This window comes from Hydra viridissima, unplaced genomic scaffold (assembly GCF_058129835.1).
Source record: "Hydra viridissima isolate aposymbiotic clone 2 unplaced genomic scaffold, HvirCarnegie_v1 scaffold_6, whole genome shotgun sequence".
Taxonomy (NCBI): Eukaryota; Metazoa; Cnidaria; class Hydrozoa; order Anthoathecata; family Hydridae; genus Hydra; species Hydra viridissima.
This window is the reverse complement of record NW_028324305.1, coordinates 5,579,202-5,600,011: the sequence shown is the minus strand read 5'-3', so window position 1 is coordinate 5,600,011 and position 20,810 is coordinate 5,579,202. Positions and strand designations below refer to the sequence as shown.

At 29.0% G+C, this 20,810-nt stretch overlaps 2 protein-coding genes across 3 annotated transcripts in view; both read right to left on the bottom strand.

Annotated features, from left to right (window-relative positions):
• Positions 1-759: 759 nt before the first annotated feature.
• On the bottom strand, positions 760-3,026 carry LOC149886760 (uncharacterized). Its single transcript, XM_090089515.1, has 2 exons — positions 2,649-3,026; positions 760-974 (listed from the first exon to the last, which is right to left on the bottom strand). The coding sequence occupies exons 1-2, from the start codon at positions 2,943-2,945 to the stop codon at positions 822-824; spliced, it is 450 nt and encodes a 149-aa protein (XP_089945641.1). The 5' UTR covers positions 2,946-3,026; the 3' UTR covers positions 760-821.
• Positions 3,027-14,254: 11,228 nt separating this feature from the next.
• Positions 14,255-20,810, bottom strand: part of LOC145190505 (integrin alpha-9-like) — a 30,254-nt gene continuing 23,698 nt past the window's right edge. Inside the window, exons 27-35 of one of the 2 annotated variants that reach the window (XM_090090779.1) lie at positions 19,363-19,465; positions 19,104-19,211; positions 18,333-18,386; positions 17,911-17,964; positions 17,648-17,752; positions 17,457-17,570; positions 15,948-16,052; positions 15,669-15,794; positions 14,255-14,444 (exon numbers count right to left, since the gene is read on the bottom strand). In XM_090090779.1, coding sequence (XP_089946905.1) covers positions 14,349-14,444; positions 15,669-15,794; positions 15,948-16,052; positions 17,457-17,570; positions 17,648-17,752; positions 17,911-17,964; positions 18,333-18,386; positions 19,104-19,211; positions 19,363-19,465 — 865 coding nt within the window. In that variant the 3' untranslated portion in view covers positions 14,255-14,348. The remainder of the gene's footprint in view (positions 14,445-15,668; positions 15,795-15,947; positions 16,053-17,456; positions 17,571-17,647; positions 17,753-17,910; positions 17,965-18,332; positions 18,387-19,103; positions 19,212-19,362; positions 19,466-20,810) is intronic. The other variant, XM_090090780.1, reaches the window with a different exon arrangement.

Here is a 20,810-nt window from a genome sequence, read left to right as displayed (position 1 = left end):
TAGGTGCTGCATACAAAGAGCTGAGCTATTTCAAAACATAAAAACTTTTCATCAAAAAGATTTTATATTTTTCTTTAAGTAAGTTAGTCACAAAATGAATGACGAAAACAAAAAGGTCAATTTTTTTTTTTTTATCAAGTTAATCGTTGACTTAACGAAAGAAAATTAAAATGATGTTATCCTTGAACTTAAATTTTGGAAAGTTTTTAAAACTTCTCAAAAATTTAAAAAGATTTTATATTTTCAGAAAATACATATTACGTGTACAGGAAATTCATTTATTCGAAATCAGATCACGCCGCTATTTACTTCGTTAAAAGATCATCAGGTCTATGCAAACATTGATTTACACTTCAAGACTATGCCACTGTTGTATTAAATTATCTTCTCATATAAAAAATATTCTGCATGCAACAAATCAATAGAAAAAGACAGAGGGATGGGTAGATATTTAGAAAGTATTAAGAAATATTTTTTCACTGTATTAGTACAGCTTGTTTGAAAATGGTTTGACGAATTTTTGACAAACATTTGAAAAAACTTCAAATGCTCGCCTTATTTTAAAAATTACAAAAACACACCCTTAAAAGAGTTGAGTGAACAGAAAAGTTACAATAGAGAAATGAAGCTATGTTTTTTTCTGGTAAAAAAAAATGATTCAATTAAATACAACTTAACAATAATCAAAATAGAAATAAAAGAATATCTAATATATAAATTATTCTTTTTATATTTATTTTTTGAAAATTAGTAAAATAAATATATACAAAACATTTTACCCCACAAGAAAAAGGTTAAGAAATGAACAAAAAAATAGTTCCTCAGTTTACATAAGTAACTTTTAATTTGTGTTCTTCAAAATTATGTAAAAGGTCCTGTGGGACATAAACAACTATTTTAACACTCTCAACATGAGTTGGTTTTTCATTCTCCATCAAAACACCTGTGGGGCATTTTAACTGTTCCTTTAAAGTCTACAAATGGAATACAGAAAAATCAAATCAAATCATGCATAATACTGTGATTAACTTTAAATTAAAGATGTAAAGAAATAAAAAAGTTTTTTTTCATACTTTAAAAACAAACAAGAAGAAAGTGAAACTCTTTACATATTAAGTACAGAAATATAATTTATATCCAAAAATTTTTTTTATTAAATTCTTTATTAAATCTATCGATTATTATTAAATTCCAACTTATATGTTTCAAAATTTAAACTGCATGGCTGTATAAAATGTTACTTAAATAGAAAAAAACAAATTGTATGTTAATACTAGTTAAAAAAAAAAAAATCAAATTCATATACATGTAAGCAATTGACAGTTGATTATCAAGTTTACTATTAAACTAAATGAGCAGTTTGAGAAAAAATAGGGTCAATTTTCAGATACTTTTGTACATATTGTATACTAGATTCTGTATTAAATGAGGCATAAAACAGAGTCTGTTGAGATTAGTGATTAAAAGTAATTAAAAATCTGATTTGTCATACTTCTGCTACCAAAAAATCAGAAATGTCAAAAATTTATCTTAACTATTTTCTTGAAACTAATATGATGCCTTGGTCACATAACTAAGGTACTGTTTAAAAATGCATGCTGATTCTACAGTTAATAAGCCAAAAGACCATCAGTTAAAAAGCTGGAAATGAAAAAATTAGAAAAGATTGTATATGGTGTAAATATTGTAAAACTGCAAACCTGCAAAGTAGACAGGAGTTTTTAGACAAATTTAATGAGCCAACAACAAAGACTAATGTGATGCCATATTAGCTTTATATCCATATGATAAATTTTTATAAATTAATATCCATATGATAAATTAACATAATTATGTAACTTTTATTCAAGGTCTGTTATCAGGATTGGTGACTGATCTTGAAGAAAGTTAAAAGTTTGTATATAAAGATCTCTTAAACAATTTTTTTTGTTATATAATTTAAGATTGAAAGACCAAAAAGTAAATTAAAACTTGACTGTTCAACTTGAAAATCTTTTAAACAAACTTTGTATTACATTTGAGATGTATTAACAGCATTTTTTTAAAGTATGCATTAGGAACAATTAGTTTAAGATTGAAATGGGATTGTAAGGAAATCAAATGGAAAAATATCTTAGTATAGATTGAATTGGAATTAATATTGCAATTGTTATGAAAATGGGAATAAGGACACTAATATGGAATTGGCCTAAAATTATCAACCCTATATAACTCTAATAGAGACTATAAAATTTAGTTAAAAAAAAACATAAAGAGAAGCTAAAACAATCTTATTTTCTTTTATCAAAGAATGTTAAAGATGATTCATATCACATTTGTTTATGTTAAAATGAAAAAATATAACTTAAAAAATTGAAAAATTAGATGTCATATTTACAGAAAAAGTCCATTTCTACAATTACAGAGGGAATTTTCTAAATTATAGGAATGTTTAACATAGGCCTGTATTTACAGGCTTATAAAAACAGTCCGTGAATACAGAGTTTTTTCAACCATACTGCACATCTTTTTTTTTTTTTTTGAAAAAGAATAAACTGCACAGATTCCAGTTTGACCATACTTCTATAAGGCAGATATAACAGAAGAATAAATTTTTTTTAACAAAATGATGTTTATTATAACTTATATAATTGTACTAAATATATTACCCCATTTTTACGACAACCAGTTAATGCAAATTCTAAAGTAAAAAAAACTTTTAATCCATCAGCAACTACTTGCTTTTCAGCTTTTTTTATTTTCAGAAACTGATACGTATACATGCTGTTAGATCGCAGGTTGTAGTCTCTTATGAGATAACTTAGAACTTTTGAAAACAATTCCTTTTTAAGGTCATTTTCTGTTACACTACTCCAGTTACTGATACCATTACCACTATCATCAGATGTCAATATTATTGAATAGGGGACAAAGAGTAATAGATATATGAGTTTGATGTTAGGCATTTTTACTTATAATTATCTCGCACGATAACCTAAACATGATTGGTAACTGAATTGTTTTGTTTACATAAAGAGTGCCGTTAGTAAATTCGACATATTCAAAATGAAAACCGTCAGACCAATATAATATTTGATTTTCGTAAACAAAGATATTTTAAATTTATGTACAAATCGTAAATAACCTAATAAAGTTTCTCATGAGGTATATGTTAAGCAACTCATTATTTCAGTTCGTATCGTACCATTTTGTACCATTCTTACTGTTCCTTTCTGTTTTCTTGTTTTGAGTTTGTTCTTTTGGTTTAAAAAGCAGCCTTTGACAGATAAGGCATGTTTATACATTGTAAAAGTTTTTACATATATATCCCGTTATTAAATTTCATATTAAAATTTCCAGTATAAAGAGCCTCAGTTTAAATTTTCAAAACATTTAAAATTTAAAACAAAAAAAAAAAAAGGAATTTTTGTTGTGTGTTTTTAAAACAACAAACAGTTCTTTCAACAAACAAGCAACATGAATCATATTTGTAAATTTCAAGTGATTTTTAAGAAAACGAGATTTTGCGGTAACGTCAAAATATTATCCGACTTTTATATTAAGCTTCCCTTGAGTGTTTTGTATAACCCTTAACTATTTAAAAAGAATTCAATTACTGTACAATAAAAGAATGTTACAAAACGAATCAGCTTTTCGAACCAATAAACCTTTTGTGGCTCGCGACATGATGTCACCAGCATTTTTACTCTCATACTTTAAGGCATTTTAGTTATTTAAAGAACTATTTGATAAGAATATCATTTTATATGAACTCTTTTGTTAAATTTCAAAACTTCTCATAAAAGCTGATAAAGGCATAATTCAGGCCCTGATTAGCGCAGGCCCTGAGTAAGCAAAAACTTTAGCTTTATTACAGAAAATATGAATTGCTTGTAGTAGAAATGTGGAATTAAAGAAACTACAGTTTCATTGAAAATAATTGAATAGATTTATTTGTTTTTATAATTTTTTTAATGTTTAATTTTAATATTAATTCTTTGTTTAAAATTGCTCATTGTAACAAATATTTTGAAAAGAATGATTTAAAAATACTTTTTATCTTTGTTGTTGCATTAGCGCCAACTACTTTTTATTATTTGGTCAGCACGAAATCACCAGTCACAGATCCCAAACACTTCTGGATACATTTAACATACTATTATACAAATAAAGAAACTTCCAAAAAACTGTCAAAGCCAACATCGCCCCTTATTGGCTTTATTGTATGGTTATCAAAAAAGTAAAACTTTGCACAGGCTGGATATTTACTGCCATCAGCAAATATCCAGCCTGTGTACTGATGTGATGTCAGATTGCTTGTTTACACTGAACAAAAACACATCAGAAAAAAACTCAAGAAAAATTGACAGTTCTCTATACACAACGATCTCTTTCTGTATATATTGGGTGAATTCCCAAATGTGTATGATGTATAAATGTTGCTTAACTATCAATATCCTGATTGTGTATATTCACAACAATTGTTGTATAAATTCCCAAAAACCAGCTTAATAGCAAGTAGAGAAAGTCCTTTCCACGCGCAATTGATAAAATTACGATATCCTTTCCACGCGCAACTAATGAAATCGATTTTGTTACAATGTACTTCTAATTTTTTTTTTTTTTTTACTCTGAAACAAGTGAAAACTTTAAAAAATTTAATTTTTTACTCTGAAACGAGTAAAAAGCTTAAAAAATTAAATTTTTTACTCTGAAACGAGTAAAAAAATTTTAAAATTTTTTTAATCTGAAAAGATTAAAAGTTAAATTAGGAGTTTTTCTCCTTCAAAACTGTAAATTAAATAAAAAAAAAAGTTATAAGGATGATTAGACTTTTTCAGTCCAACAAACAAAAGTAAATTTTTTCTTAAGTACGCTGGGATCAACAGGGTGAAGTGTGCGGGGAAGTATCTCAATATTTGTGTACAAATAATTTTCTACAAAGTCCTTGTAAAACAGAATGCCGAAAAGCTTTCAGAGTTTGCTATGAAAATTACCCATTATCACCTAAAATGAACCATTATCACCTAAAATGACCCATTATCACCTAAAATGAGCCATTATCACCTAAAATGAACCATTATCACCTAAAATGAGCCATTATCACCTAAAATGAACCATTATCACCTAAAATGACCCATATGAAGTTTTCACGCTTCTTTTTTTAAGTAACGCGTGGAAAGGATAAAAATTTCTCGTGATAAAAAGTGTAAGAGTTAAATTGTCTCTTAAGTTTAAGAATATTTTTTTGGCTTGAGTGGAATTATTCTTCAAAACCTAGTATTCTTGTAAACTGAGAAATTATTAGATGAATCCATTGCCAACTACTGAAATTTTATGAAGAGTGGTTTTTGGGATATCAAAAACAAGATAATGTAGCGAGATCTTGTCTCTATGTTCAGTAAAAATAAATTAGTGCTAGCTATCGTTGAGAATATCTCTGACTCTAAACATAACTTGAGACAAATTATAAGAAGTAGGATTTCCAAAATCTCAAATATTATGGTGCTTTAAAATGTGAGAAATCTCGATATTCTGGATCATGTTTATGGTGCATCATGGGTAAAATGAACACTTGGTATTATTGACTATTGGTGTCAATAGTCAAGAATACCAAGTATTCATTTTATTTATTTAATACTGTAATAAATATGTAGAAAATAAATCAGTAAAATAATTTAGAAATGATTTTATAAACTGACTTAACCCATGAGTTTTGTGGGCTCTGTACAAATTTTTAGTCTTCTTAGGTTGCTTGAAATAAATTGTAATACTTTGTAGTGGTTTTTGAAAATTAAAAAGAGGTTACAAATAAAAGGAAAAACAATTTTGAAAGGTTTTTTTTTAAAAAAAAAAAAAAAAAGATCTTTTCAAACAAATCTCACTATTTGAGAAAAATTGTAAGATAGAAGTTTAGCCCATTTGGTGCCCTAATATAGAAATGTTGGTGCCAATTTTTGAATTGGAGGCTTAAATATACCCAGGAACAGATCTATCAATCAAGACACAATTAAAACCACTAAAAAGTAAATTTAGAGTACTATCTACAAAATCCTTCTGCATCGTTACTTTCAATCGCTAAAGCATTTTAAACTAGTAAAACTACTGTTTATATGGTCATAAAATGATACAAGAGCTTTCTATCTATCAAACGAGCGGCTTTAAGCATAAGAAAACTGCAATTAGTATTCAAAGATCATTCACGCAAAATCTCGGCTTATCGAAGAGAGAACATGCCTTTATGAAGAAGTACTTACAAAATTTAATGGCGGCATAATTATGGATGACGAAACGTTCATCAAATCTGACTTCAAACAGCTTCCAGGTCAAAAATTTTACACTTCAATTGTTCGTAAACGTGTCAGCAACAAGTTCAAGTATATATCATTGGATAAATTTGGTAAGAAACTTCTCTTGTGGCAAGCAATATGCAGCTATATGCGATTTGAGATCTTAAGCTTTCGTCACATCGTCAATATTAAACACTGTTCCATAATTTGGGGGTGAGTCATCAATGAAAACACCCGAAAAAATCCTTTGGAGGGATCAAAGTACATACCCATGAGATATCAGAACAAGTGATTTTAAAATCAACGATTTCCGTTCGTGAGAGAAATTCGCATTTTAATTTTTTTCCTATACCGGCTAAATTTGAGAGATTGCTTTTTGACTAATTTTTAACTTTGGCAACTATACAACAATTTTTTCTTTCAAAATGTTTATTTTCTGAATAAATAACAAAGGAACAAGAACAGACCAAGATATAAAAATGATTTTTCTTCAAGGATGACTTCTTAGAATGCTTTACTCTAATAGCAAAAAAGTCATTTTTTTAAAATATTTCTAAACATGTTTACTGTTATTATCTACATCGCAGTTAGCCTAATGAGATCCATATTCTGGGTGATTCCTGTCTCTCTTCTACCGCTGCCATTGAGGCTTGAAGTTTAAATGCAGAACTTCGGTGGCCTGCTCACTATAAAGTCCAAGAGCTTGATTGCTGATAGAGATGAACTGAGACACATGAAAGAATACAGCGTGGGCCTTTGGAGTGATTGAGATTGGAAGTTCCAGATAGGCATCTTTAAATTTTTCAATGTGCTTTTGAAAATTGTCATCCAGTTCTGTTCCAGAGCAAGCTGTGACTACCTTTTCAAATTGTTGAAATGCTTCAACAAATGGAAGTGCTGCATCTACAGCTGCTTTTTGAATTTTTTGTTTTAGAATATCAACATTTTTCAAAAGCTTGTGACAGTGTTGTCCATGAAAATGGCCACCATGAAAGGGTTGAAGAGGTATGTTTAATTCCATAGGCCAATCATTCCCATCTGGCGAAATGTTGATCAGATTCTTGTACAGATGGTTGACAACATCAAACAACAAATGCAGCTCTATAGGTGGAATTGCTTTCAAAATTAGTGTCTCATCTGTTGCATTGAGCAGAGGTGTGTTAATGATATTTGTAAAATGCTTCACACTGTTCAAGTAACTTCCTTTCTTAACAAATGCTTGATGAGCCTTTCTGATACTTCCAAAAGTTCTCAAAGAACCACAAGTGCCAAGGTTTGAGGAGCCAGCATCACACCAACAGCAAGAATGTCTACTGGCATGGGATTGAAGACCACAGACAATGTTAGCTACTTTCATGTCACATGACAAGATATAAGAAATGAAAATAGCATCTGTCAGCTTTAAAAGATTTTTGATATTCTCATATGTCTCAGGCATTCCTTCTGATAGAGCTATTATTAGCTGTTTCTTTACTCCAGAATCCTTTAATGAAGAGCTGCAAAGCCTAGGAGACTTCAAAACAGGACTGTTTGGTGCTGCAGCTATCTGAAGAACACCCAAACTCATCTTTAGAAAGTCACCTCCACCATCTAATCCATCCTTTACAATGTGTTCTTCAGGGACAGCTCGTGCTGATAAAACAAATTGCAATAGGTCACTAACATTTTTACAATGCACAACATCTCTTAGAGTCTCATTGGTTGAACATTTTATTTTAGAAACAGTAAAGTGATCCTTGAGCATCTATCCGTGTTGTGCAAACTTCTTACCAAAATTTGGCTCAACAAGTCTTTGAGGGGAAAAAGTTGAGAGTTGAGACAAGCTGTGTCATCTTATTATTGGACAGTCTTGTATTAAGTTACACAGTTGGAAGGCTTTCAACTGGAAGAGGATCTCTGAACAGTCGAGTTGGAGTAGCTTTGCCTGAAATTTTAAGAGACTTAGTGCATAATTTAAAGCATGTGCATTTAATTAATTCCATTAATGCAAGGAGAAATCATCAAATAGGTAAACCTTGTACAAAATAATAAGTACTGTCTTATCTAAGACTTTATTCTTTCTGAAATTAGAATTTAAGTTTGAGTTTTAATGAATATTGGCACATATAAGAAACTTACCAAGTTTTAATGGTAATTTAGGACCTCCACCTGATTGGTTGAGTCGAACTGTTCCATTTGGAGATGCATCTTGAGTCCCTAACACTGAAGATGCCACAATTTCAGCAGTTTTGTGTTTGCTTTTGTTAGGGCAATCAGATTTGGACTTCTGGCTCCAGCAGTGCATTTATGGGGTAATCCTAGCCCAAGTAATGTTAGACATTTTGCACATCTTTTTTCAGTTTTAGTTGACTTTTTATGAGTTGTATCAATTGCCAATGGAGATGGTGCTTTGCATTTTGTTTTGCCAATTTGACAAATGATGCAATCACAAGGCAGAGAGTTTCTTGTTTGTTGCTTCACAATGATTGAGTTAAAATCATAGAGCTTGGGAAATGGCTTTGTTGATGTTCCTTCGTCTATTTTTTGCAAGTGAAAACGACAGTTTGTACACATGCCATATGGAAGGCGATCATCTGCAAAGTTTAAGGGTATAGGGCTATGTTTTGTCAATCTGTTGATCAGGAAAGATGTTAAGCAGCGATTACTCTTTGACATGCAGAGAATGCAAACAGAGTTACGACATTCAGAATGAGTTTTTGCAGAATTCGGCATTTTCAATTAATTTAAAAGTTTTTTATGAAATATTTATGTCTCCTAATGTGAAAAAAAAGTAAAAATGGTAAAAATTATCAAATGTTTAGGATTAACTGGATGTGGCAACTCTAAGTTTGAGAAATGCATTAAATTAAAATTTTTAATTTTGCATACTATTGCTTAGAAGTTCCAGTAAAATAATAATGTTATTTTTGTTATCAAAATAAAAAAACTACATTTTTAAAATAATAAAAAGTATTGAATTACAGCCAAAGTTGAAATTTTGTCCAAAACCCATCTCTCAAATTTAGCCGGTATAGGAAAAAACTTAAAATGCAAATTTCTCTCACGGAAGGAAATCGTTGATTTTAAAATCACTTGTTTTGATATCCCATGGGTATGTACTTTGATCCCTCCAAAGGATTTTTTCGGGTGTTTTGATTGATGATTCACCCCTAAATTATGGAACAGTGTAAACTCAGATGTTTACATTAAGGAATGCTTCCAAATTTTGGGGTATTGTCAAAGGATATTTACGAAAGAATGGCAAAACAGCTAAAGATTTGATTTGAGATTGGACATTTGTAGGGGAAAAAATTGTCAAAGACAATGTGCAGAAGTTGATGTCGTCGATTAGCGTAAATGTTCGCTTATTCGAAATAATGAAAAAAATTTAAATAAAAAGAATTTTTATAATCTTCAAGTTCCTTAGATTAAAATAAATATTGAAGTTTTTGCTTTAGTTTAATTTTTTTTTTTTGAAATTATTTATCGTTTCGAATTTAACGATCGCATACTTTATATATATATATATATATATATATATATATATATATATATATATATATATATATATATATATATATATATATATATATATATATATATATATAATTTTTATCAATTTGGTAACAGAGATTAAGGGCAAACAGCCAAAATCAAATCTTAAAAGTAGGACTGGATGGCGGAGGATGTTCTTTAAAATTTTGAAAACTTGAAGCATTTGTCAAAAAACTATTCTGTAAAAATTGAAGAGCTTAGATGTTTCTATATGAACCATCCTAACACACCAATCACTCCAAAGGCACATCCAGCCATTCTTCATGTGAACCAATTCATTAATCGCTGTAACCAATCTCTTGGAAAGTTCTCTAAACAACTTACTAAATCTTTGTATCATGATTTCAGCGCACATTGGCAACGATATAAAAGATCCGGTAGTCATTCTGATTATCCAGTAAAGCTGATGAGCTGCTTAATCATTAGTAACAGCTAGCACTTCTTTAAAAGAAAGTTTAGCTTTTATAAAATTTATGAAGATATTGCTAATTTTGCTAAACACTGAGGTTTATTTGTGTAAGGAATAAATGTACAATTATATTTTTTTGTCCTTTGGAAAAACTGTAATAAGCAATTTTTTAATACTTTTTATTCAAAGTTTGTTTAGATAAGTTTTTCTTCTCCATTATCTGATAATCTTGAGAACGTTTGTTATTTGAGAATAGTATTGGTCCTGACTATTGTTTTTTTTTTTTTTTTGTGGTTGAAAAAGAAAAGTATTAAGTTTTCAAAATCGATTTTCATCAACGTACCACAATGAATGGCTTGAAAAATTACATGTGATCCTAGTGTATACTTGTACTCATTGTACTCCAAAATGTTCTTCTCGGATTAGAAAATTGATTTAGTTTGCTTCCGGTAACACTGTACATGAGTTGTAAATTTATTTACTTTTATTCATTATCATTTTGAAAAAAAATATTACTTTAATGTTTTTGTTTTGCATTTTGTATACTTAATATAGTTTAAACATTTTCTTGGCAGAAATAAATATTGTTTGAAGAATAGAGCCCATTACACGGCGTCAAATCATGTGGCCAAAAATAAAAAACGTCACATTTTAAAATCCAAAGTATAAATGTTGTAAGTTATACCGCTTTAAAGATGTTTAGTGATGAAAACAAAAACTTCAAGAAAAAAAAAATCAGTATTTTTCAGAAAAGCATTTTGTACGGTAAAGAATAAAACTTCTCTTTGGTGGTGGTGGTGGGGGGGGGGGGGTGTCTTTGATGTTCCAAAAATTCAGTTCCACATTTTTTCACTTTTTTAAGTTGTTTAATTTTTAAGATAACTATTTACAATTTTCTTATTTTCCCTCCTCACACTTTTAGAATATGAAAAGTTGCACAGCAACATTTCAATGGATTAGTTGTAATACTTCTAATATTAGGTTTAAAAATATCATTAGATGTAAGTTTTGATAATGGTCTCAATTCGGGTTTTTTTAGTTCAAGGTACAAAATTGCCATGTGATGTGTATACCTTAAGAAATTGTTTCATATCAAGCCGCAAGTAGAAAAGCTTTCCTTTTTTTCCATTGTTTGTCAGCAACAAAAGAGTCACTTGAAAATATTGTATGATCTCCGATGTACAAAGTGTTCCTGATTAATTTTATTAGCAGGTAGAAAAACATAATGTGATGTAAAAATGTAGTTAAGAATGCCGTATGATTTCCTGCCGTGGATATGTAGCTGCTTTTTTTGCTATAAAACACTATAAAATAATGTGCACAAGTTCAACAATTGGTATTACAAGTTCCCAGCTGTAATAAAGCAAAGTAAAATACAAAGATTCTTATCAAAGATATAATTGGCTGTTTTGACATTCCTTTGAGTACAAATGAAAATGTTACTCAAGCGTTCGATTATGTGAAAAAGATAGAAACTTTCATAGGTAACCAGGAAGCAGTATTACATAGTTGTATAAAAAGTATTTGTGCCGTTTATTTACGATATTTGTAGGAGTAACAGGAGTTTGGTGACTAGACTCGGTCAAAACATGGAAAATGTTTGAATGGTGTATTTAGACTGCAAAAAAGTACAAGAAGAAGTGGTATCATCTGAATCCTCAGGACCATTAACATTAGCATCTAAACGGTGGATGACCGAAAAAAGATTTTGTTGACTTGAGTGAATTTACCAAATGCCAGACTATTGGAGACGAAGACGGAAAGTATGTAATGACAAGAACTTCACATTGGCGAAACTCATTTCTTACGTAGCGAAAAATCAACAAGACGCACATGAATTTAAAACAGAAGGACAAACAAATGACATTAAAAGAAGCTTTGGAGTTTTTTATAGACACTGAAGTAAGTACATTATTATACAAAAAAAAACTCATCACAAAAACAAGAAACAATTTCTCTATTACGAAACTATTGCAAACGCTCGAAAGAGGTGTGTTCCTATGGACGAAGAGATTGAAGTAATTGAATGAAGGGGTAAAGCCAAACAAATCGCGAAAGTTATTCAACCCAAAGCTATTGAGTTATTAGAAACTGAAAGCAAAGACTTTGAAGAACTCATACTTCTGAGCACTTATGTAGAAAATGAAGTGGAAGGTTCAGAACCAATCAAGGATAACATTCCAAATGGCAAATAAATCATTATCGGTTTTGACTTTGTGAAAACACAATTCCAATAAAGGATTCAAAGCAAAGCCAGAGGCAAGTAGTATGGTATTTGTCCTCTTCATGCATTGGTGAGTCTCTTCCAGTGCCTGCTCAATGTTTAATATTAACTTGAGGTAAAGGTCTGAAGAATTCGAAAGGATCAAAAGCCTTTCCACATGAGCAGAATGCTCAAAATCCAAAATCGGTTTCAAAAAGAGTTTGGGTTTAAAGTTGATCAGCCAAGAGCTGGACGTGCTGGAACTAGCACAACGGGCAACTTTTGTCAATTAGTTTTCTCCCATCCAACGAAATTAAGTTAAATTCTTGAATCTAACAATCAGGTCTTCTGGTATATTTTAGATATACCAGAAGACCTGATTGTTAGATTCAAGAATCTATTGATCGCGATTAACTGCCAATGAGAAATTAATGCAAAGAAGTTGGATTTGTGTGGCTCTTAGTTAATGGCTCCAGTTTCCAGTAGGATTAATGTGTGAAGAAGCTGCTGAGTCAAAAAAAAAGTTATACAGGAAATATCATGAACTTCACGCTCGTAAAGTAAGTAGGGAAGCAAATATAAAAGAGATTTGTTGTATGAAGAATAGAATCATCTAACCCTCTCAGCTCTATAAACTTAGGAACCTGGTTTAAAAAGTAATAAGTATTTTAACCTTCGATGACTCAGACCCAGCAAGTAAAAGTGAAATTAATCCTGAAAATATTGAACAGAACAAAAATATTGAACAATTTCTTTTGTTTAAATATGATTTAACATTAAGACCTAATCTAATAAGACCTAATCTAATAATTGTAAGGTCTATTTTTTTATCACTTAAAAAAATGAAGATAAAAATCATGCTTTTAAGTTTAGAGAGTTTAATTTTTTCTTTAACAATGTCAACAAAGCTGAAGAAAAATTTGAAGATGAGGAAAACTTAGATGTAAAGTCTGACTCAGATTAGGTTTAATAAAAAATAGACAATTATGCTATTTTTGTAATGCAAACTGTGGTATTAAAGTTTTGTAATAAAGTTAATTCTTTTTTAAGTAAAATTGGTGTTTTTTTTTGATTTTCTCAAAGTTTCCCCAAAGTTTTTCACAAATGATTTAAACTGGAACGATGGAACTTTCACCGAGGTTAAGTTATCATAATGTAACTTAAAAAATGCCATAAACATTTTTGGTCACCACAACCTACTGAAGTTTCACACTGTGCATCAGAGGGATGGGAAGAGAGGGGTAAAAAAGATTAAGGAATAAATTTTAAGGAATATTGATATTTTTTCTTAAAAAATTCAAAAGTTAAACTTGTACGTAGGAAGTAGAATATAAATAAGAGTCACGTGACACTAACAATCGCCTATCAAGTGTTAACTTGACGGAATAACAACAAAACATCAATAATTAACAACAGAGAAAAGAAACTAAACGCAAGCGTTAAAATATAAATACAAATAGTTGAAACAAAAATGACATCACATTAAAATATCGAATAAAAAAAGCTAAAATGTTAAAAAAACAAAAAATATTCATAAAAAATTTAAATAACTACTAAGTTTAAAATAGTATAAAACAATACTTGTAAAATACAAAACCCAGATAAAAGTTGTTTGAAATATTGTAAGAAAAATGTTCCAAATGAAAAAACCATGCTTTAGTTACATGAGGCTATTTTGGTTTTATAGTAAAATGCAAATACTCAACAAGCCCTGTTAATCAACGTTTCCTCACAGAATCAATTTTTGATTCAAATTGAATGCTAATATATATATATATATATATATATATATATATATATATATATATATATATATATATATATATATGTGCAACCATAATACAGTTGCATTTTTAAAGTGCTTTTCACCAACTCGTACTTTAAAACGAAATATTGCACTCAATATATAATGAACAGCACCGCATCGATATATTTATCGCTTGTTGTTAAGAAGTAATTTATCTGATTTATCTTCTTGTTTCTTTCCATATTTACCTTCGATTGTTCGTTTTCGTTTGAAAAATCCAAGCTAAAAGTTATATATTCACATATTAAAATTAATCAAGTAGACCATGAAAAAAGTTTTGAGCCCAAGCTTATTTACTGAGGAATACCCTTATTTGGTATAAAGATTTTTTTTCTTTTTTCAAACTCCTTCAAAGGTCATACATGGACTAAAAAGATCAACTTTCAATTCAATTTGTATCATTTTTAGGTGGTTTTTTTTAGTGGTTTGTAGAAACCCTAAAGCTTAACCAATTCTGAACTTTTTATTTTACCATGTTTTTTTATTGCCTTATGTTTGATAATTTAAAAGGATAACGGGGAATGGGGTCTTTTTTTTACGAAGAAACTTTACAAAGGTATTTGGCTCAGAAATGAAGATGTCAAAAACTTGAAATATTCAAGTTTTTGTAATTAACATTTTAAATTTAAACAATACTTACCGTGTTAATACCAAAACAAATGTTAAAACTAACGTTAAATTTAAAAACATGTCTGTGTTGGGGTAATAGAACTTAACTCTGCACCTAGGAACCGTTCAAAAATACTATTGATGTATGCCATCTCTTTTTTTTTTTTTTTTTTTAATTGTATATATATTCAAGTCGATATTCAATTGTATATATATTCAAATCGATATTCAATTGTGTATATATTCAAATCGATAGGAATTTCAAAACAATCCAAACGAGTCCTCAAATTAATTACATTTTTGCTAAGCATCAAATTAGAAACTAAGGAGAGGGCTTTGTGGTTATTCTCCATAGATATGGAATTTCAACATCCAAACAGTTCCATGTAACTGTAAACAATTTATTGTCTTAAACTATCATTGCTATAATTCCAGAAGTGAACTAAAAAACACATTTAACTGCTGTTAAGGAATTAAACCAGAACACGCCATTATGGTTACATGAATTATGTTCACAGACTGTAAATGGTTTAAATATCACAGCGACAATCTTCATTGGTTAATAAATACAAATTGAGTGGAAATTCATGTGTGACCCTTTAGGGAGGACAAAATAAGATAATAAAAAAATTCTTAGTATCAAATTAGACCCAGAACAGAAGCTTGGGCTCTACTGAAAACTCTTTCATGACTTTTATTTGACTAATTCTAACTGACATAAGCAATTTTGAAGAAATTTAATAACAATTTTATTGCTTTAGCATACATCCAGTGATTAGCCCACCTGTTAAATATCTCATACTTGTTTATAAAAAACTCTTTAAAAAAAAAAAAAACCTTGTAAAATCCAAAAACAAGCAGAGCAAGTAGAATTACACCAGCAATAACAGCAAGTGCAATCATCCAAGTCGCTATCTTCTCTTTAGAAACAGGTGCAAAAACTGGTTGGATATTTGTAAATATCTAAAACCATATATAAAAAACAAACACCTATAAAAAATATAATCTAATACACTAAATAGTTGCATTGCTTAACATAAGAACTGCTACTAATTATGTTTAAATACCCTCTGGCATTTTAAGTGTTAAAAAAATCAATAGTCTTTATCTACTAACCTCTACAGCGTTATTTTGAGTATTTGTATCAGCAAGATATGAGACATTAACACCTACGGTGACTTCAGCATAAGAAACAACTGTTAGAACTTCACCATAATAATCCTCAATGATAAATAAAATAAATAATAAATGATGACTTTCAAAACAAAAACCAAAGATCTTAGAAAAAACAACTCAGTAGTATTCACCACATAAAGTGGTGAACAGATCATTAAAAATAATGTCAAGTGAACTATAAAAAATTTTCATCTTCAACTTACAAATAAATAATAACAGTGATCATAACTGAGCTGTATCATATTTTTTATCACTACTTAATTACAATAGACTACATTAAATAAACAAAAAAACAGTTGTTAAAAGATAGATTGGGAAAAACAATCCAGCTTTAATATCTTTCATAGTTGAATTTGCTATTTTTTTAAATAAACTTTGTGAATACAAGCATGACTTATTTGTAATGTGTTGAAACAACTTTTTATTTTAAAATCTTTTTAAATTTTAATTCCAGCCAGCCAGCAAGAACAGACAGGCCTATAATTTTTTTGATATATTTTTTCTGTCATCTAATACCTGGTGCATGGAGAAGAGATGTTAGAAGAACTTGAAACAAAATATGTTGGCTGGCATATACATGTGAATACAGGAAATGTATCATCAGCATCATTTTAAAATCTAGATTTTGGTGGAACTTCAAGCTTGATAAGGTTCTTTTCTGATGAGAAGAACCTCAACCAGAAGCAGAAGTTAAACAGAAGAAAAACTTTTGGATATGTAGAAGGCCAGAGGATGTACTTATCATCTTCCACACTAAGTTACCAATTCTTTCATGGTCCCGGGTGTTGCTAGCAAAGAGGGTGATGTCATGGTAACACAATTTTCAAGATGGGATTCAGGGTTAATGCAAACAGCTACATTGAATTTTTGAAGGATACTGTTAAACCCTAGATGGACTCTAAGAAAAACTAAGACCTGGTATACAAAGAATATGTCATTCTACTGTTCACCTGATTTTTAGCCCCCTAGCTCACCATACTGTAACCCACTTAACTACTAAATGTGGGATGCATTTGCGATAGAGGACAACAAAGCCCCCCATAGTACATAAATGCTGTCAAGGTAGCTGTTACTGAGGTAATGAACATATGAACAAGGACAATAATTTTCAAGGTCTGTGGTGCATTAAAATCCATGTGGTCATATTGAATGATGAGTAAACTAATTACAGGACTTTTGTTTCACATTTAAAGTTATAAATATTAAACATTTGTTTTATGAGATGACTTTTTTTTACTTCATGATGCATTAGCACTAATTTACCGGCACCAACTTGGATATAATCTTTTAAAAAGTAGCAACAATTTTTAAAATTGTTAAATAAGTAATTATAATTATTGCTCCCAAATCAGTTTTCTTTCTTTTGCTACTTTTATACACTAAAGTTAATAATAATAGCTGTAGCACTAACAGAAGAAGAAGAAATAATGAAAGTAAAAGGTTTCTTACAATAAGCAAAGATGATCGCCATAGCTTGGATCGAACAGTTACAGACACAGTTTGGGTAACAGAAAAATTCTCAATTGTACATCTAATTGGTATACATCTGGCCGAATTACAATTCTAAATTAAAAAAGATTTAAAACCTTACAGCTTTATCTTAATTCTGAATGATATAGAAAAAAAAAAAAAAGTTTTACTAGTATTCTGCCATCTTTCTTTCTGTTTTCTTTATCTGTTGTACTGTTGCTGGAGGTTGTATCGCTAAGATCACGACGCTTTCGCGATATATCTGCATTCGAGATCTAAAAAATAAAATCATTTTTAAAAATGTTTTATTTTACTTATTTCATCGATTCCCTAGAAAAAAAAAAACTTGAATAAAAATTGTTTTTTATTGTTTATTACAAACAAAATTAACATACAATTATACAAAGTAAATCAAAATAAATAAACAATTTACTCCTGCATTGCTATTTCCACGACTTTCACTGCCACCAGCAAATCTTGACACACCCTTGAAAAAAAAGAAGTAAAAACACCTCTAAAAGTTCCTCTTTAAAGTCAACTCTGAAATTGCTATGTTTAGGTTTATTTCAATAAAAGTTGAAATAAAAAGAATTAATAGATAAAAAAATAAAAAGAAAGAAAAAAAAAAAAGAAAAAACAAAATATGTGACAAAGAAATCTGATTATAGTTTAAAAAAATCCAACACCTTTAAAGATTCTTAATTGCCATTTAAATGCAAATTATAGTTAAAAAAAAAAAAAAAAAAATGTAATGTCATCATTTCCTAGTTTTTACTAAAATGTAAAAAAAAAACATTTTTGAACTGATAAAAAATAAATTAAATTCTTTGGAACTAACATTTAAAAAGTTTTTACCTGTAGATTTAGAAGATTTAGAGAAGAGACAACGCATTGAACAGTACTAGGTGCCTAAAATAATGTATATAACTTTTTAGTTTTTTGATTGGTTAAATTTTATAAGCTAAGCATCAATATTTAGTTTTTCTGTTAATAAAAAATTACTAACTTTTATCAATCATTTGGAAAAAATCTGATTTAAAATAATTTGTATAACTAGACAAATGAAGTTATAAAATTGCATTAAAAAATTTAGCAAGAACTTACTATATTAAAGTTTAACAGAATAATATTACTATAAAATTAACTATAGTGAAGCTTTCATAAAATTTGGTTTTAGTTCTACCTAAGTAAAACAACATTAAATCTAACAAAATGCCATTAAATTTAATTTAAAACACAAGATTCACCTTAAGCATGGCATAAGAAGTTTTAATTTGTTTTAGAAAATTGCAATGAAATGTGAAACCCCATGTATACAGTTTTCTTTTAAATTTTCTTTCAAGAATTAAACTAAGAAAAAGAAACTCATCCAAAAATAGTCATAACCTTAATGAAGTTTATTATAGCCTTAGTAATACTTTTTCACGCTTTCTCATATTTTGATGAAAAATCAATCAAAAATTATAATAATAATAATGAAAAAATCTTGAAGAGAGAAAGCTTTTAAATGGTCTTTATTTTCAAACTTTGAGAAGAAAATGAACAAAATGTTAAAAGTATTTTCTTACAATACTGTGAACAACCCGTAATTTTGAAATTGATAAAAAAATCTTTAACTCATCATACAGTTATAACTTCTGTTAAGTATAGCAGGTGTTTTCCAGAAACAACTTCAGTGGGCCAGGAAATAGTTACATTAACACTTGGAACAGTATCAGGTCCAATATTGTGAATCTAAGGTAAACAAACAAAAACATTAGTAAAACAATAAAAAATCAAAAAAAGAAGTCGTTATTATTAGATCATAATTATTTACTTTATTTAGAATAATTAACTATAATTGTAAAAATATTACAACAGGAATGTGAAAAAATTTGTTCCTCACAACAAATTTATGTTCAACAGTTTCTCCAATATCATCCACATTTCTCATTGCACTTTCTCCCATAATTTTTCCGCCATAGGTAACTTGTTGTGTTGATTTTCCACTATTACAAATCAAAAGTTTTTACATTTATTAAGGGAAATAAGCTTTACTATTCTGCTACTGAAATCTTTGCCAACAAGATCTACTAACAAGATCCTTTTCTATTTTTTGCCTACCTATCCTGTTACTAAGATTTGTTCTATCTATTCCACTAGTAAATTATAACCCTTCTTACCTACTGTTGAGGTCTGTTTTTATATTATATTATCTAAGTTTAAAAAGTTTAAGAACAACTTTTTGTTATCCAAATCACATCTAAATAGAAACTAGCTATTTACTTATTTCTATAAATCTAATTTAATGTTACAGGGCTGTTCAAAACATTTTGGAAATTCTTTGAGATTCTAGAAGGTTTTTTAAAATTTTGGAAGATTCTAAGAGAAACTTTTAAACTATTCTTTAGCAGAGGCATTTAAAAAAAACCATTTTACATAAATTGATAGTAAATGTTGGAGCAAAATTTTAACAAACTTAGATGCTTGTTTTATTGCGTAAGATACTTTCTCACTCTTGTCATTCATAATTTGTTCAGTATCATGTTTTTAATCTTAATATAATATATTTATTGATTATCTCTGAGATTTCTTTTATACTTAACATCATGTTCACTCTTTGTGTAAACCCATTAAATCAACAAAGTGAACTCAAATTTACATTAACCATTTGTCATTAAACAAACAAAACTAGAACTTTTTTTTAAAAAAAACAAAACAAAAAGAATCATGCAAAAAGAAAAATTGCAAACTGATGATAGTGTGCTCTTTCAACCATTTAAAAATGCAAAAAAAAAAAAAAAAAAAAAAAAAAAAAGTTAATATTGGCCTCAAAACAGATTTAAACATATGTTCTAGTTTTTATCACTTTTTGGTGCATTGATCTGATTATATTTCTTTTTCAGATGCACACACCATTAGACATTTAGATACCATTGCAGACACCATTAGACCATTAGACTTTTTCAATAAATTTAGGTAATTGTTTTTGCTTCAAGAGCATAATAAACTTAATCAAAAACTTGATACTTTTTAGTGAAAAGATTTCTGACCCTTTTGAATTGAAACATTCACAAGATCACATATTTTTTCAACCTTGGCCATATTTCTCGCAACAAGTAGTTAAAATTTTTGGGTGACTGAGTCATTTTTAACTGATATCTCCACAGACTATTTTTAAATATGTTGATTGCATTCAACATCTGTAAATTCTTTTCAGCAGTAGAAATTATCAACATATTGATTCTTGTATCATGCAGTACCACAGAGATTTTTATAATTCTATAATTTGAATGGAAAAACTATTGGATGTATAAATATCCAAAATCTATGAGCTAAAATGCCAAAACTATT

What these genes read in the sequence shown, in the direction of transcription:
- LOC149886760 (XM_090089515.1), bottom strand. Translation starts at nt 2,945, where the DNA reads ATGCCTAACATCAAACTCATATATCTATTACTCTTTGTCCCCTATTCA. An exon ending in CTGGTTGTCGTAAAAATGGG is followed by an intron (nt 975 to 2,648) that starts GTAATATATTTA and finishes TTCCATTTGTAG; the next exon opens with ACTTTAAAGGAACAGTTAAA.